General features: G+C 39.8%; 1 protein-coding gene across 9 annotated transcripts in view; it reads right to left on the reverse strand.

The window, feature by feature from the left end:
- Positions 1-3,306: 3,306 nt before the first annotated feature.
- The window catches only part of ZMIZ1 (zinc finger MIZ-type containing 1), a 325,056-nt gene continuing 302,077 nt past the window's right edge, over positions 3,307-26,285 (reverse strand). For 8 of the 9 annotated variants that reach the window (XM_085229551.1, XM_085229553.1, XM_085229554.1 and 5 more), the window contains 9 exons: positions 25,240-25,450; positions 23,906-24,011; positions 22,772-22,932; positions 22,369-22,436; positions 20,431-20,499; positions 19,633-19,880; positions 16,575-16,738; positions 11,456-11,704; positions 3,307-7,771 (listed from right to left, as the gene is read on the reverse strand). In XM_085229551.1, coding sequence (XP_085085677.1) covers positions 7,664-7,771; positions 11,456-11,704; positions 16,575-16,738; positions 19,633-19,880; positions 20,431-20,499; positions 22,369-22,436; positions 22,772-22,932; positions 23,906-24,011; positions 25,240-25,450 — 1,384 coding nt within the window. In that variant the 3' untranslated portion in view covers positions 3,307-7,663. The remainder of the gene's footprint in view (positions 7,772-11,455; positions 11,705-16,574; positions 16,739-19,632; positions 19,881-20,430; positions 20,500-22,368; positions 22,437-22,771; positions 22,933-23,905; positions 24,012-25,239; positions 25,451-26,285) is intronic. The other variant, XM_085229556.1, reaches the window with a different exon arrangement.

The raw sequence follows: 26,285 nt of genomic DNA on the forward strand, positions 1-26,285 counted from the left end.
TTACTGAAGTGTGGGGTAGTTCTTCAATAGTTTTTAGAAACCAAATGAAAGAGAAAAAAAAAAAAAAAAAGATGACAATCCTAACAATTGGAGCACTTTGAAAATATTTGGCTTTTTCTAGCATTTGACCAGTTCAATATGAAAAAAAAAACCGAACACAAAAATGTATCTTTCAACATGTTCACAATAATCAATATGTTGATATGTGAGTACAGTGACAACTGAAACTAAATTTTCCAGAATAGTTTAACAGGATCCCCAGAACAGCACTATAAAACAACTCTGGGCAAATAGCAATGTCTAGATTGTAATATTCAATCAATTCAAAAACTCGGACTTAGAGTAAAAAAAAAAATTGGTAATCCTGAAACTCTTAGGACATTCAGTAGAACAAAAACCAAAAATGCATAGAGAAAGGAGAATATTTAAAAATGGGAATATACTAGCATTTCTAGAGAATCTAAGTTTGTATGCATTAGTGGATCTATCACGAAGACAGTGAGATCAGTAATTGGAAACATACTGGACAAATCAAGTGGACGTATTGTATAATGAAGGGAAACAGTTCTATCTTGTCTAGCCCACATATATTGACAATAGAATATTTTAAACACAAAGATGGAGTTAAAGAATGGGAAACCAATTTTTACAGTTTAGGTAAGGAGCTCCTGAAAATGCAGATAAGCCATAGAGTGGGCAAACCAGTAAGTGCCTCCCTGCCAGTTGTTTGCTAACGCCCTATAGGAGTCATGCTGTAATCGCTATCTGCTTGCTTTTTAAATAGAAGTGTTTAATTGGTTAGGTTCCTTGTAGACTGTTTTTACATTCCTCTGGAAAATGTTGTACACTGATGGACACAAGATACCTCTGCAGAAGGTGCAGAGGTCTGACCTTTGTTCCTTTTAGAGAGAGGTGAGAGCAGGGCATTAGCACAATGACTGACATCAGGAGTAACATCCTGCATGGCACTGGTAGGATTTCAGTGATACAGACAAAGGAAAACTGTCAGAAGGTGACACACTAGTTTTAACTCAAACTATGAAAAGGAAAGGTAGTCATTCACAATTGGAAATTCACAGTGCAAAAGGATTTGGGAACGAAGTTCCCGAGAGAGCGGCTGGGGCAGAAGAGCCACTGCAGGACCGGTTCGCGGCACTGCGACTTGGAATTTAAGCAGATAAGAGAGAAGTGGGTTCTGGGTAAAAATAAATCCAAACAAATAAAAGACTAGGTACACAAACATCAAATATGTTAAAGAGTTTTAGGAGGTAATAAACAAAGAGCAGTAACATATGAGAATATTTTATATTAAGGAAGAGTTGTACCACTTTTTCTATGTTGTCTAGCTTCCTTCTTTAAAGGAAAGAAAGCAGCTCTATTGACACAGCCCTTACATGCAGGAGTCCCACCCACACTGTCCAGTCAGCAAACAAGCAGATGGTGCCATCTCCATTTCTGTAGTTTGTCTCTTGCTCCTATAAAAGGCATGATCAGGTGCCTGGGAACATAATGCAACAAACACAAATAATATGTATTCAGAATTCCATACTGATTAGGAAGAGTAGAGAAAAAATGTAGGGACCTGAGAGTATTCTGAAGTTGTTCAACAATGAGGCACCATGACAAGCACAGAAGGCATAAGAGATACTCCCACATGTGGCTGCCTGGAACCACAGGAGAACAAACATCGCAGGGCCACACTGCCACAGGACGGAACAATACTGGATACACACATCATACATGTCCTGGTGTCAACATCTGGGAGAAGCTCCATCTGGAGAACTGCCATAGCCTTCTGACTTCCAAGTAAGCATGAAGAACAACCAGCACTGAAGGACGTCAGTCACACGCTTCGTGCAGAAATGCCTCCATCCTGAGTGCTGAGGCAGGTCTGTACACTGGCTGACTGGCCCTCCTGAGGAGCTTCCAGGAAAACAAAACACCAAAATGTTGATTAATTATTGGCTGGGATAGATAAATGCATTGAATGCATTGTATGTCAGTTTTATTACTTTATCCTGAATTACCATTTTAACTGATAGTGCTAGCAAAGAAGGCAGAACTGAGGCAGAAACTTTTTTTTCCAATTTTGAGAAAATGAATTTTTATATATATCCATAGTTTTATATATATCCATAATTACTTATGTGTATTTCAGTCAACAGCAGGGGCTTCTGTCCTTATGAGGTAATTGCTGTATCTGACTTATAACCACGTGTAGATACTCACAATGTGAAATGGTTAGGTTGTTCCTATCTATAGAATATATTTGAAAAGTGGGTTTAAAGAAGCTAAACACTTCTGCAATTGCAATATCCAGAAGGTACTCAGGAATTCTCTACAGAAACAAGTCCTTAGCCTTCGACAAAGCACCTAGTGTGTGACTGTGGCTAGTGACGGGTGTGGGACTCTGCCAGGAATGGAGCTGTATGTGCCACTGCTGCTGCCAGTGCCCTGTGTATGCTCACGGAGCCACGGCTTGGTCTGCCAGCAGCTCAGGGTGCTGAGAGATTAAGCAGGCCTCAGAACTGCATTCTGAAACCAACCTTCAGCTTTAAATGGGAATGCATTAAAAAACATATCTCATTCTAGTTATCTCCCATTACTGATTTCCCCTAAATGACAGACTGCAATTAAAAGAAAAATAATGAGACTCGTGAGAATTTAAAACAAAGAGAATTTAAAACAAAGCTAACAGTCTCCCGTGCTGCTGGATGGTCAGTCCCTCCACTAACATCTCTCTGCAAGGATTACAGTTGTCTTGCATTTCAGAACACAGGTCAGCATAAGAGATAAGACTCTTCTTGTCTTATTCATGTCATGGAAATATTTCATTTCAAAGAAATTGTTCCATTTTTTGGTGGTATGCGGGACTGTCTGTGCTGAACTACAAGTCATCAATACGTTTTCCTGTCAGGGTCTTGTCTTTTCTTCGACATGATCCTGTGTCTATCAGTAAATCTGTGCTCCCTATCTCCTAGCCTGGGTCTCTTCCACTCTGGTTTGCACCTTTTTCCCTTCCTGGAGCAAACTGTGCTTCCCAGGAAGCGCCATCCTGCACACATAGCCTTCAGATGAACACGTGAGCCCAGAGGGAGAAGGGCAAGTAGGGTGTTCCAAAAAGAAACTGAAAATTTATAAAGCAGCTGCCAATTAGCCAGACCTTAATTTTGCAAATTTATTTAGGAAAAGGAATTAACATGAGCAAATGAGAATACCTCAGTGTTACAACAGAGTATATAAATGTCTAGCAATAGTCAAATAATTTGATCTTTAAATACAAAATAACCACATGAACACCTAATATACAGGTTTCATCTGAATACATATTTATTAGATAAATATTAGGTTGTCACATCATCTAACTACATACAGTTTTGCAAGACTAAAAATCACAATTATTTTTTTCTGACCAGTTTAAAGTATGAAATGATTGCATTGTACTGTACATACAATGTACAAACAAAGACAATGGCCATTTTTGCGTGTTACGTCAGATTGTACTTTTTTTTTTTTTTAAATTCCCCTCTGATCGCAATATCAAAAATTGTACAAAGTATGAATTTGGTTACAATTTACTTTTTTTTGCAATCCCCTTATTTTTCTTCATTATTTCTGTAGCACCCTAAAAATACACAGGTGATAGACTAGTACACGTAAGCTAAATATTACATGTAGATAAAACAAAACAAAACGAAGGATCAGAGTATATTACAGAAGTGAAAGTGAAACGAATGCCGAGACTCCACAAACGCTAACAAACAGGATTCATTTTCCACATAAGATGGAGCTTCAAGCTTTTTTTTTTCCTGCGAAATAAAAACAATGCACATTCCAAGGAAAATGAATGCATTTCTGTTAACATGTCTCTATTTGTCATTTACATATGTACAGATGTCCCTTGAGTCTCCGCTGCAGACATTGGCGTGTATCTGTCAGTCCTATAGTAATGTCTTGCCAGCAGAACTGTAGATTTCTGTGGGTTCTTTCCCAGATGAACTTCCATAGGGAAACAATTAAAAAGTAAACAAACAAAAAAAGAAGAATAAAAATACTACTGGAATTTCATACAATAATTAAGCTTTAAAAGAAATGACTGTGATTACCCTATTTGCTAGGTTTTTTCTCTAAACTTTAATACGGCAGTGAACAGATAAAAAAATAACTAAACTTTCATTTAGAAGCTTTTCCATACTGAATTTACTATACAGTACCTGATTTTAGCTGACATAGTTTTAAAACTGTCTCATATGTCCAACATTTGGGTGATGGGTAAAAATCATGTTTTCTCTCGTAACTTCTGCTTAGAAACCGAACGCTTCTCTAAGCTCCAACATGTCAACCATCCACTTTAATGCTCTATTACTGAACAAAGCAGATGCAAACACTGCTCCAAACATATTGCTAATATCTATGTGGGTTTTTTGTTTTCCCTTTATTCTTTCCAGCAGGTACTTTCAGATGATACATTTTAAATACTACCGGTTAGCAAAAAGTCAATTCTTAACATACCTGGTTTAAAATACTAACATTGTGTTTAAGAGAAAAGCAATTTCAGGTGACTAACTTAGCTGCTCAGGAAACAATGAAGAGTGGATTAAATAGAATCAATTAAAAAATCTGAGCAACCCATTCCATCTAGTACTGAGAAATGTTCTTTATTCCAAAACCTATGGCTTAAGAAACTTCCCCCAAAATGAAACAAAACAAAACTCTAAGGGCATAACATCAGTTTATCATTCACCACCCCTGAAAATGACTTCAATACATATATGAACAATGCAGCAAAAATACAGGGGAAAACTACTACAGTAAAATGGCTACAAAACACATCTGTAACTGAAGAATGGTCTTTCCTAGTGTTGGTGTGGCAGCAGCACCACACCACAACCATGTTACCATGTATTATACCAAGGTATCTTTAATATTCTGCAGAGATCCTCTACAGGTTGTCAAGCCTACATAAGAAAAAAGACACTTCTAAGCAGAATAAAGTGTACTACACTGTTTCCCTCCCCACCCACCAGCATCCCTTCGTGTTAGTGTGCCCAGCTCTGCAGGCTGGAACACCAGCACAGTGATATAAATACGGTACCTTACGTACTCGCTGCTTGCCTTAGTGCTTCTTCACCCGTTCAGACAGCTGCTCCTAGGTGTCCTGCTCACTGGGGCAAAGGGACAAAACTTCTGCTGTCACCAGCCCACAGGCACCACATGGGCAGGGAACATCAGTCGGTTGGGTGATGGGATTTTTGCCCTAGGCAATCACTTCTTACTGTGTTTCCATGACAGAGCTGGGCCCTGATTGTCCAGGTACTGTCTGACATATCAATTCATTCATCAGGTAAATGGATATGAAGTTTGGGCTAATTTTTCAAAAGAAAAGAGGTTGGGGGGAGGGTGGGGAGGGCGGGGAGGGGGAAGAAAAAAAACCTCCCTTATTCTGTTAAAGAACCCTCAATGTTTTGTGTTTTTTTTTTTTTTTTTGTTAAAAAAGGACCCATATATTTTTTTCAGACAAGGTATTTAAAAACACCAGCAAAAGTATAATCAGATCATGAAAATGTTGAATATTATCAAAGACGATACTAAAATATTCACAAAGATATTTACAATAGCAATTCTTAAAATAATTGATTTTGCATAATGAACAGCGCCTTTCTTAAAAAAACTCGAAACAGGAAAAATATAAGTGTGGGACCATCTCTACATAATATGTTTGACAGATTCAATACTTCTACTGGAAAATAAAAGAACTAAACCGCCATTTCCTTTAATATCTACAGCAAGGTGCTGCTGACTAGCATATATATATCACGACGCATGTACAGCAGTAGTGGGAAATGTTAACAAAGAGCAAAATAAAACAAGAACTGCAAAGAATTTACAAACATGACTTTGGTGAGGAAAGCAAATCCAGAGTTGTAAGCACATAGCATGCCATTTACAGCTTGCAAACTGAACACAGGGGGCTAGGAAACTCTAGTCAAACAGATGGGAACAAACAAAATTTGTCTGGCACTTAAGTTTAAAATGCGTTGTGGCGAGCAAATAAAAGTTACTGTATTGGGTTTGGGATGAGGAAAGGAGTAGGTCAAATTTGCTTTAGTAATAAAAAGAAATTAACCAATAACTCTACAGTGGGCAAAAGCTGAAATGTTGCACCACGAGGGCAAAGTTGGCACACATGCACTTCTTACACAGCTACTGTACATAATTTATAAAAGAGAGAGAGAGAGAGACAAAGAGCACAGAAATGGGCACAGAAGCAATAGGAAGCTCATGCAGGAGAAGCAACCACACGAGAAGCACGGATCACAGGGGCAAGACAGTGATTGTGGCATTAGGGTCTCTTGAGGGCAGCAGCAATCTACTAAGTCATTTTTCCTCCCCACGCCCTTTCCTTCATGAGAACAATTTCTTCCTGGTACCTAAGGTTTAAAAAAAGAAATTGAAGGAGGAGAAAAGAAAGTTTGAATTATTTGTAACAGTCATGAAAACAGAAGGCAAAGCAAAATAAAAAAGAAGCTATGTCTATCCAATTTCAATGCCCCTTTTCAAGCTGATTATGAAAAATAATTACGCAGATCATGATGTTACTCTCCCACATCCTGCAACGATTTCCTATCCGCCTTTGACCTAGCTTGTCTTATTATATAGTGTGCAATACACACAGTGATGCAAACGCTCAGGAAGCAAAGGCTGTAGGTTAATAATTGAGAGTGTTTTGCTTTGCATTTCCCCCTCCCTCTCTTTTCCATTCTGTATGGATTAAATGGCAAAAAGACCTCTTACAACAATCTCAACAGTTGGGTGTCAACGCAGCCACAAACGGTAATAATTTGAAGCCAAACCACAGAAAAACCCTAAACATTGAAAGTATTTTTTATTTTTTCCACGTGCTTCCAATGTGTGTGTTTGAACAGAGGAATCCTTTGCAAAGAAGTGTTTAAGATTCCTGAACTTTTCTAAGTCCAAACACACGCGGCTGCGGCCTGGAGATGCTCAGGACTCCATTACTGACAACGTGTTTACTAAACTGCTGTCACCCTCTTGATGGGCTCGTATTTCTTCCCTACCTTTGCCATTTTACCGTACGATTTGTGCTTTCTGGAGCTTTGTTTGTGTTTTTGTTTTTCGTTTTGTGTGTGGCCAGAAAAATTACTCCAACACAAACTTGTGCTTGGAGAGGGACAGAGGAGAAGCAGGGTGGAGGGAGATGGTTTCAAAAAAATGGAAGAACATGCGTTGGAAGGACACTCTGAGACAGGTCAATTAAAGACAGTTCCATTTTGTTGCCTTTTCTTCCCTTGCCAAGATTTGTTTTTGCCAAGATACTTCACACTATGTTTATCACAGAACTCTCTCTCTATAGGATGAACAACAAACGGGGTTTCCAATAGCTGCACAACTGTCTGTGTTTTGTGACGCGTAGCACGGCGGACTCTGAGATTACTGCAGTTTTTGTGTATTTTTTCTCCCGGCACTTTCGCAGTTTTTGAAGCTGACAAAAGCAGTTCTGAGATGAAGAAAGCAGGGAGTGCACCACTGGATCAACTTGTGAGGTGTTTTTTTCTTCTTTTGTGAAAAAGGAGTGTTAAGATTCCTCGCTGTGCAGCCACACATGTGAACAAGTGAAAGGGATGGGGGAATACACATGGGTTCAGTTGTTCTCAAAGAGAGACAGAAGGTCATCATTGCTATTGCTTGGCAAATCAGGAGGATCCAGGTACGAAAGCAGCTCATCTGGATTTGTGAGTTCTGGAAGCAGCTATAAAATATAAAGATAAAGGGAAAATTACAGATAACAGAAATACAATTGTGAAAAAAAGGGATTAAACACCATACATTCCGGGAAACTGGCTTTCATACAAATATATTGAAATGAATCTGACAGCAGTAATGCTGCCTAACGCCCTACGGTGATGCAGTAGCCACTTGTTTGTGAAAGTCTGTATTACTCAACTTCCCCATCACAAAGCTTATCAATAAACAAAGTTTAATTCCTGCCTAGTGATGCTGATAAGACCTTCTTGATAAATGCCAGTTACGTAGGTTAGTTTCACGTAGAACACCAAATGTAAACTTGAACCATGCAGTCATGTAAGACTTACTTGATCCTTAAAGTGGATCAACAAAGCCTGGTGTATGTGACTGGCAGGCAGCAGTGTGGTGACTGCTCTAGGCCTGCAACCCTATGGAACGAGGCTGCTGTGTCCATCCCTTCCTCGTGCATGGACACACAGGCTGCGCAGTGAGCTGGACTGGAACTCACCACATTTTGAAACTAACCCAGACCAAAAAAAGCCCCAAAATCAAGATTAAAAAATGTACTAAGAGTCCTAAGGAGGAGTAAGGGGAGGGGAGTGACAAGGCAGGCAGCTGACCTCCTTTTCTCTCTGTGGCAGTGACAGCTGATGGTAACTGGAAGTGCTTATTCAACTTCAGCTTACGTGCATTTCAAGGCATTTTAAAGAGTCAGGGGCATAACACTCCAACCAACAGAAGACGCACTGATGTCCACAAGGTTTTAAATGTATCAAGATGAAAAGTTTTTTTAACTTATGTTTTCACTAACACTGTATTTCAAATAGAACTATTTTTTTTTCCCAGGCATCACTCAGATTCTTTTTGATCTGACAAGTCACAAGCACACCTCAGCTACTGAGGGTTTTGTAAGAGGCAATGTTTTCTGGCTTATTCTGCAACTTACCAAGTCTTGGTAAAAAGTAAAAGTATTTATAAACTGACAGGGAAGAGTTTGTAATAAGCTCCCTTTATATTCAGCATTGTGTTGAGGCCAAGACAGAAAAACATGAAATAATTAAAAAAACATAACAGTAAGTACAAGAAATTCATTTTAAATTGCTCTTTGTTTTCAAATACTATGAAAGTAAAACCTTGACTGCATCACATTTAGCATACAAGTACTATATTTATATGCTTCTATATGCTCAAATGGATGAACATATTTTTAAATAAGCTATACATGAAATGAAGAAGGAAGTTTATTACTTCCTAAGCATTATTAAAAAAAAAAAAAAGGAAAAGAAAAAGAAAAAAAAAGTTTGCATAAACAAAATGTCCCTGAGGGAATGTTTTTCATAAAACACCTCTTCCTTTTATACACAGTTTTAACTGCTGTTGTCATACTGCTAGGCTAAAGATATACAGCTTTTAAACGCATTTCACCTGCTAGCATAGTTTTCTGAATATCTAGTATGGGACTAAAAGAAAACTGCGGCCTCATCATATGTTTAGAAAGTAACAAATGGTTGAATGTATCCCACAGACAGTCCAACTCAATTCTTAAAAAATTAACGTAATATGTCTGAGACTCAGTCTTTTATACAGAGGATTGTTTTTTTGGTTTTCTTTTTAGAAAGGTGAAAGTTTAAAACAATATGCTGTTTAACGATGCTGTCTTCTGAATTTTGAGGATGTATTTCACATGAATGAAGTAATGGCAAAAATTCAAGACTAGAATATTTTTAAGACTTCTCAAAAGAGAATCGTCCAGTTTTTGCTAGTTAAGGCATATTTTGACAAAGTCTCAAGGATAGCAAGGGTAAAGGGGAGGAAATTCTGAAAACAAAAAGAGCATTTCTGAATGCTGAGGTGTTTCCCTGCATGCAGGCCTGTACAACACATGGCCCACGAGCCAGGAGCTGGCACTGCAGCTTGGCCGCTGGTGTGTGGGGATCCTCATGGCAGCCCCTCGCAGCAAGAGGTAAATCCAAGGACTCAGCTGGGTGCAGTGCTGAGTCAGGAGGGAAGGATGGAGGGCTGAGAGGGGCAGGCACTGTGAGGGTGTGTTGGACTTGTCAGAATTTTAAGAGTACGCCCTGTGCTCCTGAAGTGATACTGTAGTGCTCTCACCAGGCATCTGCACCCCTTGCCTCTGCTGTGTGTGGTGTGAGTGTGGGTCATCTCCATCTATATGAGGTGTACCCTTCTGCCTGGTTAAGCACGGCACTGAAGCACTAATGAATGACCCTGTCTGTGCCAGCAGGCAGTGGGCCCAGCTGCCCACAGTGCATTCCCCAGCTTGGTTCCAACTCACAAACAGTGCTGCATGGTGCCTTGCTCAGCCTGGTTCCACAACAGTCACCAGTAGCTAAACCTGCTGACATCATTCATCTGAGCGTGACTGAACTCACAGATATTTCTAAGCTCTATGCTCTCCACACTGCACAGTGCTTGCTTCACTCAGCTATAGCAATTCCAGTGTCACACTAAATGCCTCCATCAGCAATACTCACAGTACTATAACGTATATTTTCTTTTCACCGAGGAACAATTGCCTGACCCATTACAGTGTACAGTGTTACTTAAATACCTGAAGAAAAAATGAGATTTTTATTTCACCTACTGATATTACTCATATGGCATCCTTAAGGGCTCAGACCTCCGGTTGCCACATGACCTGCAGCTCCTGAGGAATGTGCCATGGCCGTGCTGTGTGACAGACACAGCCTGGCTCCAGCACAGACACTGCTCACAGAGGGCTTCTCCCAGTGCCTAGAGCCCGCCTTCCCCTGCGAGGCTGCCTGATGGCACAGTGCTGTCATGGGACAGGGAACAGGCACGCACACAACAAAAGCACGGACAGGTATAAACCTGAGGCACAGAGTGAACACTTCTCTCAGAAAAATACATTGTGTGGCAGACTTTGGACCAGACAGAAGATACAAGTACAGGAATGCATGACTTAAACGAAAATCCAACTCTAGTGCTAAGAAATATAACCTTTGGAAGGTGAGTGGTTGACCAGAGGGATGCCTCAGGTAGCTCACTCCCAGCACTAGCAGTGGGTGGCTGCAGACATTACTTCTGTCTTTAACACTAGGCTCATGTTCGTTTAGTCACATGCTGCGCTCAACCCTGGCTAAGGAGACAGAAGATGTCCTCGTTGTTCATTTGAAGCACTTGCATGACATGGAGCAGGACGTGTGCAGCCGAGTGCCAGTGGCAGGGTCCAGAGCCAGGGACGGACCCCGCTGCCAGGCACCGCGAGGCCGAAGGTGAGCCAGCACACAGCTCAACGGGCACCATGCGGCCCGAGCCCAGCCCACGTGCGGCCACCTCCTTCTAATCTGGAGGCTGCAGCGGCTCCAGGGCCAGGCCTCGTGCACACACGAGTGCCTTCATCAGGCAGTGAGGGGATGGGAGATCTCTCTGGGCAGACACTCAACCTGCTGTCTCAAGAGAAATCTGCCTGCCTACTATGAGGAGGACACGGCTGGCATGTCATACAGCTTAAAACAGAAGAGTTTCCACAGCAAGCCAGGAGCGCCCTGTCACCTCAGCTGCAGTGACTACGCGCATGTACCCAAGCATGAGACGATGGCATGTGCTGTGGAAGCGGCTCCCCATCCCCACACCCATCCCTCCCTCCCGCCGCCATGTCAAGCACACGCTATGGCAGGCAGATGATAGTATGACACAGACTTACATCCAGCGAGGGCTCCGGCATGTCAGGTGCTCCCTGTCCACCAGCCTGACCCTCTAAGGCTGAGGAGGGATTAAAGGTCAGGTCACTGTGTGGATGGTTGCCAGAAGCGGCCGGGGGCGGCTGCCGGGACTGCTGGCTGGGAGGCCCGCTGTGATGTAATGGCTGCCCTGACTGGCTGCTGGGGTGAGGGACGTGCAAACCTTGCTGCATGGAAGTATGGGACTGATCAGTGCTGCCGGGATGAGGGATCTGCGGAGGAGGAAAAAAGCAGGAAAAGAAAGTGAGGCCACAAGGTACAGTGCTCGCGGTGCCTGACTCTGTAACCGCATGTTAAAAGGAAACAACGAAAATGAATTAAAAAGAAAAAAAAAAAAAAAAGAAAAAAAAAAAAGAAAAAAAGAAAAAAAGCGTAATTGGAAAAGAAAGCTCCATATCCCAAGGCCGGAGGAAATGTTTTGTATTTCTGGAGGTCATCTGCAAAGGGAAATAAACACACTGGGTTTGTGCTGCTGCATTTGCTTTACTGTAATGTGGGAAACTGTGGCTGAAGGTGCAAATCAAGCAGCCCATGGGGTTGAGGGGGGCTGTTTGTGCTGCTCAGCGTGACCAGGCAGATGCTTTGCCCTTGAAAAATTTCAGGAATGAATGGAGAAATTGTTGAATAATAATCCCTGTGCCAGCAAACTGATTAACTGAGAAAATGCTTATGTTCTGCTCAGATTCCTTATTGGGTAGCTTCCCTGACATTGCTACCTATTCTTGTTTCAGCTTGTTACAAACATCTGGCAAATGCCAGCCCTTCCCTACGCCTTCCTCTATTTTATTTTCATCCATCTTTTCAGAATGCAGCATCCCTTGTAAGGGATTTTCTTAGCTGATGGTTGAAAAAACCAAGTGGGCTTGGTTAGCCAAGCTTCTCAGCCACCCACAGAGCTGCCGGAGGTGGCCGCATACCTGCTGACACCCTGTGAAGTACAACACATTATTTTAAATTCAACAAAGATCATGCAACAGAATGCATTTCTATTTTCACATGGGCAAGTTCTCTAGCAAAAACTTTGTCTTTTCTAGGATTTCAATGGAGAATAACCTACCAAACCACATGCATCTTCTAAACCCTATTATGGAAGAATGGAGGAAAAAAATCTCTCTCACATTACAGAGAAGCAACAAAAATGCACAAACCCATGCCACATGTCATCTTTAATGCTAGTGGACTCTTTGGGACTTGACTGTGGTGCCACGAGAAAAATGAGTGTGAATGCCTTAAAACTGTTTCATGTTAATTGGGTATATGGAGAAGCAAAAAATGTAAACATTTTTTGAGAAATGCTACATTGCCACACAGTGGAGCTGAAACAAAAGAACAGATACGTACAACAACAGCATGAAATTCATCCAGCCAAGCCAACAGAAACTGGCAAAATGCTATGTCACATGTCAGCATTGACCCTTTCATATCACAGTAAACTGCAAGGTTATTTTAACCTTAATCTTCAGTTTTGGAAAGCAAAAGGGAGGTTATTACAAAACTTAATTAAAATATTCCAAGATATTAAGGAAAAAAATATCACAGAAACAAGCATTTTATAAAGAAACATTTTTCCACTCGCACGAAAACTGACATCTGAACAGTGATACAATGGGACACTCATACTCAGCTACATGGAAGTCCTTTTCAATAGTTTGGCATTAGGAATGTTGGTGGAAATTAGCAGGATTCTACATGTAAAGTGTTTTTGTGTCTTTTTCCTATATGAGACTTTAAAATAACTATTACAAAGTACTGTTGCACACTTTTCTGTCCATTAGGGTCTTTTTGACTACCTGGAAGGTATTCTGTAACATTATTGCTATTACCTCTGAGGAAAACTTGTACAAAATCTGCCCATAGACCACAGTGTAATGTAAATGAATCTGCAGCCTAAGACTTTGCAACAGTCCAAGTGAAAGTAGATGCCTGTCCAAATAGTATCGTTTCCTTCTTCGTTCATTGAGAACACGTGCAACAGAAACTGTGCAAAGTAAGAAAGCTTAATAATAACAAAAAGAGCAATTAAAGACAGTATTGCTGAAGTGGGAAAGTTATTTCCAGAAAATAAAACACAATAGGATCATCTTGAAAATTCTCTCAGATTTATCCCCAAATGCACATGGCAAGGGTCACACTAGTGTGCTTATAGAAGTAATTATTTAAACCAAGAGGCATTCATATGTTTTCAGATATATTTCAGAACAGATAAACAGGTTAGAAATTCTATACATTATGTTTCCATATACTAACATTATATAAATATTTTTTTGATAAGGCAGTATCTTGAGCAGAGAAAACTGTTGGACAGAGACCCATTGCTCATTATAAGACTGAGGGTTATCATAATTTTAAACAGCCAACACAGCTTCAAAATCCATCTGACAGCATTCATCCAGGCCTACCTGTGACAGAGTAAATGCTCAGGACTATTTTTCTGTCTTTATTCAGTGAGTAATGATGAATTAATTACCACTGGTGTAAAAACAATCTAAACAATATGACACATGGGTCTCCAGCTCACGTCTGCAACTTGCACTGTTTTATTTCAAAAGCACTAACTTACATTAGGAATGCTTAGTCTAACAAAATTGCCACTGCTTACATAGCAAGGTAATTCAGAGTTGTTTTTAGGAGTGTAAACTATGGCACTCTTAAAACATTTACAATCTGTGAAAGGAAAGTTTATAGCTGACACAACTACATCTTCTGTTTAATAGCATAAAAACACAATTCTTTATGAATCAGTCTAAGAGTGACCTCTAGGAGTGCTGAGATGAACAGCAACAGAGCTTGCCAGCTGCAGAACGATATTCCTTTCATCTCAGGAGAAAATTGATAGTGAAAAATGATCATTAAGTTAAGTCAGTTGTTTATATATCTCTCCACTATGGAGGTCACAGACTCACCAATTCTTTGAGCTGCGCTAAGCGGCAGAACCATGGAAAGATGCCATCCTGCCCCACCGCTGTTCTCTGCCATGTTTCCCATCCTTTTTTCCTTTGCCATCACATGCATCCTTGCAAACTCAACAGGTGGACTGTCACAGATCAAAACCTCCCCCGTGTTTGTTTTCAATTATATCAATACCATGTGCTAATAGCATGCATTTCTCTAAAACCAGTAGTTTTAGAGCTGTCTGAGCTGTCTTCCCTGTGTGTCTGCTACCAAAAAACAGTTTCTTTCTGAGAGAGAACGGAAGATAGAAGAAACAGAGGACGGAAGCAGAGACTTTATAATATTGACAAAGTTCTGCTACAGTACTATCAGTCCACAGAAGTGGCCTAAAAATGTATGGCCAAATTGGCAAGGTCTATCTAATTCTGCTGTGCAAAGAGATGTGAAAACTGATCCTTTTTAAGGCAAATCACCCACTGACATAAGCCAGGTGGAGTATGCTTTAGTGCCACTTCCCTTTCCCGAATAGCATAGCTTGCATATCATAATAGAAGAGGGAGAAGCAAGGCAAAGGTTTACTTTAATTGCTATATATCATAAGGAAGCATTAGATCTGCCACAAACTGACCCACGGAATCAAAAACCTATTAACATTTGCCCAAATACTCTCTTACAGTTCTTGCAGTATGCATAGCCTCGAGCAACTTTTAACTTTGCTATTATCTGTAAGGAGTCCAATTTTCAGAAAACCACAGATTCTTCACTTTCATATTCAACTGCTTCATATGCTACCACTTCAGAGATTTTACTAGGGCAACTGCTATAGCAAAGGTAAAGCGGTTAACCGATAGAGTGGAAATGAAGGTGTCACAGAAGGGGAGGTGCAGAAGAAATCCCTGCAGCTTTGGTTCAAAGGACACCAGCTGTGTGTGAGTGGTTCAGGTTGATAGCAATTCCCCTCACTACTACATCCTCATGCTGTACAGTTGGTTCAGATACTCAGATTGCTCATTAAACTAATATGTAAAATTTGCCAAAGTAAAATTAAATTTACAGTGTGCTTGTTCTATCCTTTATTAGCCTGTGAAGTGGTAAAGTCATTACAGTTTCTGGACTCTTTCTTTGCAGACATTTTTCTCACTTGGGATCTGTCCAAGCTATACTAAGAATGCTCTCTCTGCTCCCTTCCTATTTCTCACCATCCTCCTTGGAAAATCCACTGCCTGCTAGAGGAGACACTGACTGAGTAGGCTTTTCCTAAGCATCTGCTACCACATATCCTCATTACATTCTGAAATAGTACTTTCTAGTGCTCAATGAAAACACAGCACAGATGACTCATCAAGTTAAACATCTTTCCTGTGCAGTACCAGCACACTATAAAGTCCCAGCCCTGTAACTTAACTGAATATAAAAGGATATACACACACACATATACCACACAGAGTTAAAATAGATGACTAGCCATGCCTAAGAGCTAAACACTGCTGGTAACTTTTCTATCATCCTGTTGCTGCAGTACTGCATCATCTGGATGTAAAGTTCTGTATATAAACTTGATTCACTGAGTAGGCTGCTTTTCTAATGAGCAGTTCTGTCTTTCCACCTGAGATCTGAGGAACCTCTGTTTCTTAAATCTATTACATTGGTGCACCCTCAGACCAGCAGCAGTATTTCTCCTTGAAATCTACAGGCTTGTCCTATTCCCAACAGCTTAAAGGTATGTTTTATTCTACTTGGATAGAATCCCTCACAAAATGCTTTGATGCAAACTTTGACCTCAGAGACAAAGTCAGGGAAGACACTGTCCCTGCTCTGAATCAGTCAATGTCTTGCTATAACAAGCTGTCTGCTGAAGATGGACATTCACAGATACTGCTGGCTAGTTTTTCCCAGGTATCAGAGGAAAGCACAATGATTAACACATGTACTCTGAGCCAGGTTGTTTCTTTCAGATAAACAAGCTTAAATGACAATTAAAAAAAACTTCAAAACATTTCTCCACAAACTTGAAAAGGCCAGAAACTAGAACTGACATTTCTGACATTCCTCAGGGCTACTCTATTTGAGATGCTGCCAAAGTTAGGAATCCAAAACAAGGAAAATCAAATCACAAGGAAAGTCCATTCGCCTGACTGGAGCATCTTACTCCTGCAAAGAAAGATCTTCATCTGCAGCACCATTACTTACAGATTCCTGCATAGGGTGACTGAGAGGTTTGTCGAGAGCTGCCATGCTGCTCGGCATGTCTGGGGGATGTGACAGCTGTGGCCCATGCATGAAATCATTCATAGATGTTCCACCAGGATTCCCGTGCGGAAAATCAAAATTGCCATGACCTTGGTAACTGTTACCTGAAAGACAAGCAGATACAATATAAAATAATTTTTATTTTCTTCCTGACACTGATCTTTTAGAATCTTGTAAAAGCTGTGCAGGGCTATATCTCCCATGCATAGGACAGGGGAACATGGCAATGTTGCACTCCCCATGCAGAAGCAGCTGAAGGAAGAGGGAGGAAAAAAATGGCATTTGGCTTTCATGTATTGGCCACTGCTGGGAATATTAGAATTGATTGTAGTAATTCGTGTACATTCTGAAAATAACTGAAACCTCCTGACACTTAGAAAAGCTGCTCTTAAGCCACTAATAAAACTTAAGACAAAAAGTCAGAAGAATCAGAGAGAAACTGACTTGCTGCCCAAGCACAAATTATATATAGGACACCTGTGTTATTTTTAATCTACATTTCCATGCACTAAGGAGGACTGTAGCTTTGCATCAGTTTCTGACAAAGTTAACTGACAGAGCTGTATCACGAAGATGCCAAGATGGATGTTGTACATCCATTTCACCTCCTCTTTCTCAGTATAAATAGGCAACTTCTGTTGAGATAATGCAGAAGAGGCCTTCATGTCTAATTGTGGCTTATGATGTAATTCTCCTTGTTCCCATGAGATCTAATAACATGCATTTGACTGTTGGGATATACATCAATTTTCCCTTTCTGGAAACACCTACCCTCATTTTCAGAGCTACAAGTTGCCTGCTCACATCCTGTGTTTCAGTTGTGGATACACGCATTCACAATGAAAAATTAGCAAATCAATGAACTGTAACTTTGGATGGAAAAGATGGTCTCTAGAACATCAAAATTCCATAACAATTCAGAATCAGGTTTTAACCCTCACACATCTACTATTTAGCAACAAGCCTGGGGCCCTCTGCTGAATTTCGGGACAAGTATGTTTTGATCCCTTTCACCTCAGCCCTGTGAGCATTACTATAATTCTGCAGTATGCATGCATCACAGTACAGGGGGTTTATTTTCACTATTTTCTTCTGTTCTGATCCCTCTGTTAGCACTTTCATTTGAGATACCAACTCTGTTGGTTTTCTGCCCTGAAGAATTAGGAGTGGACTGAAGCCATTGAGCTATTTTTTTTATACGTGACTTATCTGCATGATACTGAACTCAGAAACAATAAAATAGTTTTGGAACTTGAACAGAGAACTTGAGGTTTCTTGGCCAGAATACAGCAGCTTTAAATGGAAGAAGGGTGTTCAACAAACCAAAGTAGCTACAACATTTGCTCTTCAGCACAGTTTCATAAGCAGAAGCTTAATCTCAGAGGAATAGAAGTCATTAGCCATGTAAGAGTATTTCTCAGAGAAGTCAGGTCTTTGATCTACCATGTAAATACCACAGAGCCTTACTAATTCCCATTTTGCTAATCTGCAAACTGGATAATTCTCCCAGAATGTAACTGCTCTTGCCTCACTTCTCAGGAAAAATTTAATAAGCTCTTGTATTATCAAGTACTTGCTATATTTACAAATTATACTTCAGTATAATTACAAACAAAAACCACAGTAATAACACTACTACTTTTTTTCTAGAATGTTGCCAATCAGAGGACATCGCCTAATTCTAAAGGCTAAGTTTCATTGCACATATTGATAGAGAATAAAAGCATGATTCCCAGGCATTTACAGCCATGCAAAAATACACCCTTCTCCGGGGCAAGAGTTATGCCATCTGCTGAGGGACACACCTGTAAAGTCATTTAGGATAATCTGGTCCCTTGCACTGATACGTGTGTTGCAGCAGAGGTATAACAAAATGGATTTCGTATGATGAGCTGAGGTTCTGAGCAGCAACGTCTAACTCTGCTACAGGATCTCAGCGGAAGGAAGGGAAATAACAGTCCAGGCAACAATCACTAAAGAAACACTAATAGCCAGTTTACATGACTACTGTGTCCATTCCCAAGTAAAGGAGCTAGAAAGATGATGAAGAAAAGATGGCTCTGTTCTCATGTTCTGACTGCGCTTCACTCCTACTTAACAACTGAAAAATTTGTGATTCAGTGCTCTTGGCTTTGTTATAGTAATCATTCATCTGTTTGAAAACCTGGAAAGTTTTATCATCTGTCATTCAGTTTTGCAGTCATTGGAGCAAATGAACCATATTTTGCATGCAAGATACATTTTTCTTCAAATGCCTGCAAAAAGCACATATATCACCTTGTAATCAATTTGAGGATTCTGATGGTGTGAACAGTTGGTCTTTTCTCTGAACTGAACTGAGTCATATCTTATTTCTTGCAAAAAGAACAGTCCCTGGTTTCATATTTTCATAATTGTCAGTATAATTTAGTTATTCAGAGTATCCCAGTCATTTGAAGAGGTATTTCCACCACTTGGATTTAGTTCTATATTTCTCAAACTGGCAATGCATGGACAGAGGATCTCAGAAGTCATTATCTAATGCAAAGGTGTTTGCAAAGCAGCTAAAAGACTGATCCGTGAAATGTCAGCCAGCCGCCTGCCCAAGTGGCAGGATTAATGACTCAGGTTCGCTACATAGTAAGTAATGTAGCAGGAAGAGCTTTTATTAGAATGAGAGGGGAACAGAAGGAAAACGGACAGAAAAAATGAGGGAAGACGTATATTGTGTCAGGCCATGAATACATAAGGGAACACACAGTGCTCAATGATTTAGAGAGAGCTATATGGCAATAAATGTGGCAGTCACCAATTGCCTTACTAAAAGATATTTCCTCTAACCAGATGAATCTTATATGAAAAGTCTCATGCAGAATTTCAGAACTGGAGTCACATATGTTTTACTTTCCTTTTGAATGTCCATGAGAAGGTGCAACAACAAACCTGCATAACGAAGGAGTCTGACTGACTCACTGACTTTGAGAGTAACAATTTGCGTGAACAAAGATGTAAAACCTACCTTGGTTTCCATATTCGGTGGAGTTGTTGCCTCCTGGAGGAGGTGGGAGGGATGGGTAAGGTGATGGTCCAGGACCCAAAGCTGCAATCATCTCCATCACATTTGGCATGATCATCTGGCTTGGACTCATGGTCTTAAATCTTTTGGAGGGAATGCCATCTGGGTCATCTTTGATGTGAATATCTGACTTTATAGGGACTGGCCTCCAACTGCAAGTTGGATCAATGGTAACTTCTTCAAACTCTGAGCTGCAAAATAACATGAGAATTTTAGCAGATTAATTGCTCTTCTGTTTCCTGTCAATTCTGCTGATATTTCCCTAATAAACTGGTGATGGTAACAAAGGTTTTTAAGTGTTCGAGTATATACAACCTCAAAATCTTTCACTCCTCAAGTGTGTGCTGAAAGCAAATTTTAGAAATGGCAACTGTGAGAGCACATTTCTGTTTATATCCTCACAGTGAAATTCAAATGTATCTACGTGATCTGCTATATATGAATCAGAAGGTCTCCTTCTAAACACGAGAAAACATTTCATCCTCCATTCTAATTCTTCCTTCTGCTTCACTGATGAGGTTGTCATCAGGAGATGACTCAAACAAGACCTATTAAGTAGGCAGAAAGAAACACACTCTATTATTAGCTATGCTCACTGATATTACTAGCTTCACCAAGAAGCCATGAAACAGAATACTCAAGTTCAATCATTAACACCTTCTTTGGCATGACTGTCTCAGCACTCAATAAAATATCTCCCAGTTACTTAGTCCCGGATATCAGAAATATCAATTCACTTACTTCTGTATAGCGTTGAGAATACCCCACATGTACTGGTCAACTTCCAAGCCCTCCAGCAGAGCAGTTTTACTAGAAAACAAAAACAAACAAAGAAACAAAAACCAACTCCTTCATATTAGAATATATCTTTATATATTTAAAAGAAGGATGGAAGAAGGATAGGTTAGTGACGGAATCAACAGTCTAAGACCTACCAACTATCTCTTACAAGTAATTTATAATGACTTGGGAGAAACAGCTTCAGTTCTACATCTGCTTTACCAAGATAATAGTTTTTTAAATCAAATAGGTAAGATAAGGATACATGCATACATACATATGTGGATCTGTATATGTCCACAAACTGTTCACATCTTTTAAATTGTTGATTTTATTGAACTGTATTTCAGATATAAAGTCTCTTCAAGCACAGTAGATCTGTCCTGTGATCATCATCTACAACTACTAGTTTTTAAAAATTGCATCTGTGCTGTTTTCTTGAGCTACGCAGTAATATGTCTTCAAAATAACTGCGTATTATAACTTTTACATAGCACAAATGGAGACAGAACAAAACAGTAACAGAAATGAGTTAATTACATTGGCTCTAAGATCAGAATGCAGGTGCTCATACTTAGAGAAAGAGGATACAAATTTTAGCCTGAATATATCAATACATAAACTATGAAGCATCCGCTATCTTTTAAGACATCCAATTCTAATTTTTAGCCAAACTCAAAAGATTAAAAAGCTTGAGGTAGTTCAGAGAAATCATCTGAGCTTTAGGATAGCTATGAATCACAGATGGTCAAGCTTATCTCAATTCTGTGACGTTCACAGAAGCAGATAAAATGGACAATGACCACATCTATTCAACAGATAACACTGGCTGACACAACCAGGACTGAAGAGAAGCTGGGCAGAGGTGCTTGCAAACTGCTACAGCTACCGATGTCTGAGCTTAAGAGCAGTGGCTCTCAGCTGAGGCTGTAACCAAGTCATAACCATGTGCACTAAGCACAGTATGTTACAGACACTGAATGGGTTTGCAGACATTCTGTGAGTCTTTTTTGCCCAGTTAAGTGCGACCACTTTAAAGCATTATGTTCTGTTTCTTCTGCAGTATGCTAGTGCTCTGGTCAAGACATAAGGTTGAAAATATACTGAGGTATTTTCCTTTTCCTGTAAGCAATTTCTGCGAACTTTTATAGTCGCAGCTTCTTGGAAACATTTTAGCTTTTTAAAATCAGCCTTATTCTGAACTGGAATTCTTTCTACTTTCTGCTTTTGCCTTCATTTGCACTTGACATTGACCTTGGAGGATCCAACTGGCAAACGCTGCAGCCTCCAAAATTCCCATTCTCCTTGAACACCGACGTTAACTGCATTCCTACGTGACTCAAAGCACAATATCTAAGACAGTTATTTGGCATCCTTAAACCACCAAGCTCAGCTGGATATTGAGTATTTTAATATTTAAATATTTGAAGTTTATTAATTTCAGAATTAGAATATGAAGATTATACAAAAGTAACTCTAGAATAGACTATCTATTCTTTTATCATGGTATGTTGCTATCAGCTCATTGTTTATACTTCATAGTCTAGAGGAAAATCAACTCCCAGTTCACCAATTTCATGTAGATATCTGTCTTATCCTTACAAATATGTGAGCTTCTTTTGAGCTCTACACAATACAATGATAGCCTGATGAGAGCTAGCAGATTATATGCTTTGTCCTGTTAACTGTTTTTGAATTACTAAAAAATCCTTCAATTGATGCAATACTGAAGAATTCTCACTGGACTTTACGTAAGAATAATGTATTTATATATCTTATTTTCTAGCACTTTCTTTCTCTCCCTTCCAAGTAAATTATCTTTTCTTCATTACCTTCAATAGTACTAAAATTTGGTTAAATCACCTACAGCAGCATTTCACGTAGCATAGTTGCACTTACTTGCATACTGGACACCTCCAAGTTCCTCTTTCACAGTTCAGTTGTAAGTAAGATTCCAGATCAAAGCACTGTGTATCAGAAAGAAAGAAAGAAAGAAAGAAAGAAACCAAACAAACAAAAAAAAAAACAAAAAAAAAAAAAAGAGAAAAATCAAAGGAAAATACTGTATTAACTGAGTCAGTCAGACAAAAGTAAAACTGCCATGACTAAAACCCTACTAGAACTAACACCTAAACCAGGTAGTGTACTTGTCTCTACATTCAACAGAAATACATATATGTATTTAACTTTTTATATTGATAGACAAAAAGGAAATCTGTTAAGCTCTCTCTTACAATAACCAAGCAAAAGGTAGTAACATATGATGGAGGGGAACACTGTAATGTCATTGGCATCTACTTACTTGTACATGCTTGCAATCATGACCCCTTGCTGGGAGCTGAATCCGCCGGAATGTGATCGGACACTTCAGAGACACTTTAATGGCTGTTTGCTCTACTCCATCTTCCCCATTTAGTGTTGCATTGCCAGAGGAAGCTGCTACACTACTGAAGTTCCTCTTTACTGTTTAGGAAGAAGGCATGCATGAGAAAATACATGTACTCTTTAAATCCTAATGTAGAAATTTGAAAGACCAACAATTCATTCTTTACAGACTACTTTAACAGACAATTTATTCATGTGAGTATATGTTGCATAATCTTGCGCTGTACAGACAAACCATCACATACATGGATATCAGCCACAGTCTCAACTATAGCAAGTGCTATACATGCACTTAAAGCAGCCCTACATGAAAAAAGGAGAAGAATCTTTCAATGCAACTCTTTGGAATAAGAGAAAAACAAATATGGGGGGAAAAGCAGATTATCCCAAGACAGGAGTGCCATCATTAGGGACTAAGCTTGTGTTCTTGGTATTTTGTTACCTCACCCAAACAGACTTTAAAATTTGAGTATCCCAAGGTTTAATCTAGGCACATAATATTCTGGAAATTCTTAAAGTGTAGTTTAAAGTTTTCAGTAAGCAAGCAAATCTGGTGTAGAAATAGTTACAGAATCACAAAATAGCTAGGGTTGGAAGGGACCTCAAGGATCATGAATCTCCAATCCCTCTGCCACATGCAGGGCCACCAACCTCCACATTTAATACTAGACCAGGCTGCCTAGGGCCACATCCAATCTGGCCTTGAACATCTCCAGGGACGGGGCATCCACAACCTCTCTGGGTAGCCTGTTCCAGCACCTCATCACTCTCTCTGTAAAGAATTTCCCCCTGGCATCCAACCTAAACCTCCCCTCCCTCAACTTAAAACCATTTTCCCTTGTCCTGCAGTTATCAACTCTTTCAAAGAGTTGATTCCCCTCCTCTTTGTAGGCTCTCTTTAGGTATTAAAATGCTGCAGTGAGGTCCCCGCAGCCTTCTTTTCTCCAGGCTGAACAAGCCCAGATCCCTCAGCCTGGAGCCTCAGCCTAGTTAATCACAATTGAACGTAGGCATTTTAAGAAAGTCATCACCCACAAAAAACAAAACTCACTCTTGGTGATACAATGTTCTGCTGGGAGGAGACGTTTCTTTAGTAGACCTTGAAGTACAGAACGAACTGATGGCCGGTGAACTAACTGCAACACGAACAAGTGTGACTGAAAGAGAACATGCTTTGTTACCACGAGAACCAAGCACACATGGCACATATGCTGCTGAACAGAGCTGTGTTCTTCCCTTGGATGCACAGCTTCAGAAGGCATCTAGTGCATAAATATGAAAGCTGGTGCTGCTCTGCTGAGTGCACGCACTCCCATAGGGATATACTGAACGCTGTACAGTATCTTGTTCTGTTCCCCAGGAGCACAGCATACATTAGCATTAGGAAAAAAAAAAGTTCTGCATTTTCTTCCTCCTTAATATTCAGAATATGGAGGGCTGATATATTCATCTCTGACACTTGGGTTTATTCCTAAAACCCTGGATTCTTTGACATAATTTAGACTATCTGCCTGCTATCACACTATGCTATAAGTTGCACAATTTGCCACTGATCTGTCTGCAACTCACTGAACCCTCATTCCCAACACAGAGTTGTAAAAGCCTGCTGTGGATTTGCAGGATGCTGCCCCTGCTTTTAGCCAACAGATAAATGGTATTAGGCACAGATACTTCGATGTGTCAAAATGTGTCGATGGCTCCCCATTAAAATGCCTCACACTGTGACCTTGGGAGAGTTAGCAGCTTGCTTTCTTGTCAGTAACAACAGAGCAATTAAAAGCTCAGACTGTCATGTGTTCAACAGTCTGCATTAAAAATATAGTACTTGTATCTGAAAGCAACTAGACCACGCAAAAAGAGAAAGGTGGAAGGTTTCATGGGATTGAATTTTTCATCTGAAAATCATTACCAACTATGAGAGTGCTGAAGTTATCACTCCAAATCAACTGCAGTTTAATCCTCTACGTAAATGAAATTACTCCTGGATAACAGTCCACACCATAACAATCTACTTCCTTAAATTCCTGCAGCCACTTTGTAACTCAGGCACACACTAAAGAGCTTGGAGAGCAAACTCCGTTCCTGCCCTAGGCCCCCAAGTCCTTTCAAACACACTGAAGGGACACTGCTACAGTCTGCAATAATTCTGCAACAAAAAAAAAAAAAAAAAAAAAAAAAAAAAAAAAAAAAAAAAAAAAAAAAAAAAAAAAATCAGCATTAGTACTCTGCCTGTGTCAACACCATTAAACAAGCACTCTACCAAAAAAAAATCGTGGAAAAAAAAAATTTGAGAGGAAGGCTTTTTCAGCCAAGGCGACATTTGCAAACTGCACTAAATAGCAAAGTCAGCATCAGCAGCTGCAGCCGCAAGCTCGATGTACTTACACAACAACATGCTGTGACTGTAATTTGAATCGTGTTTCTTCCTGGCTGGCAGACATGCTTTAGGTGCAGAGGTTTATGAGATGTCTTGTTGTCACCACGTTCGATGGTAAGTGGGGTTGCATTAACGCTGACCTGGACTGAAGCTGGCCAGTTTGTGTTCATTTGTCTGTCTTCATGGTGATAGCACTTGAACTGTAATTCCAAGTCAGACCTGTACAACAACCAATAAATCTTCCTTTAACTTTTCTTGCACATTGCAGAGGGAGGTCTTTTTTGTAGCTAGGAACATTTTTTCTTGACCAATCAGAGTATTCTTCTAGAATTATTCCCAATAAAAGATATAACATACTTTCATCACAAAAACCCTTAACAGAAGAAAGTCATGATGAATTAATGATGCAAGCATACTACAGAGTTGTTAATATTTTACACTTATAAAGGACTTTCCAAGGGAACATCTCAAACCACTTTGCAAAAACAGACTGTGAAATGATCCTGCAAGAAAAGAAATGTTAACATCAGATAGGTTTTTCATGTCTGAGTGAAAAGTCGAGAACAAGAAAGTTATACACTGCAGCAGGTTGTGTTAGAAGATTCCAGATCTTTCACTGTTTCAGGGCATTTGAACAAGGTTTTGAACAAGTGCTTGTCAGACGTAGTACAGATATAGCTATTCCAGCCTTAGAACAGGTAAATCGACTAATAGAAAATGACCTCTGTTTCGCACTGCCTGTATGTCTGTGATTCCAAATTAACACAGCTGTGGATTAAATTTACCCAAGTTACACTTCTTTCAGAGTAGGGTTCCCTTCCTCCCTCTACTAATAAATATCACATGCTATTCAGCACCTCAAAATTAGATTTATAACACCTCCAAAAAAAGAGAGTGGCTAAGACTAAGTTAATAAAAATTAAATGGGTAGAGATTATGACTTCTAAGTGTCACACACAAATGTCAGTGTGTTAGAAAAGTGCAATTTGAAGAAGAAATGTAAAAGAACATGAGGAACTGAACTGAAATGCTGGAATTCTGCTGTTTGTGATAG

Source organism: Meleagris gallopavo, chromosome 8 (assembly GCF_905368555.1).
Source record: "Meleagris gallopavo chromosome 8, MGAL_WU_HG_1.1, whole genome shotgun sequence".
NCBI classification, from domain to species: Eukaryota; Metazoa; Chordata; class Aves; order Galliformes; family Phasianidae; genus Meleagris; species Meleagris gallopavo.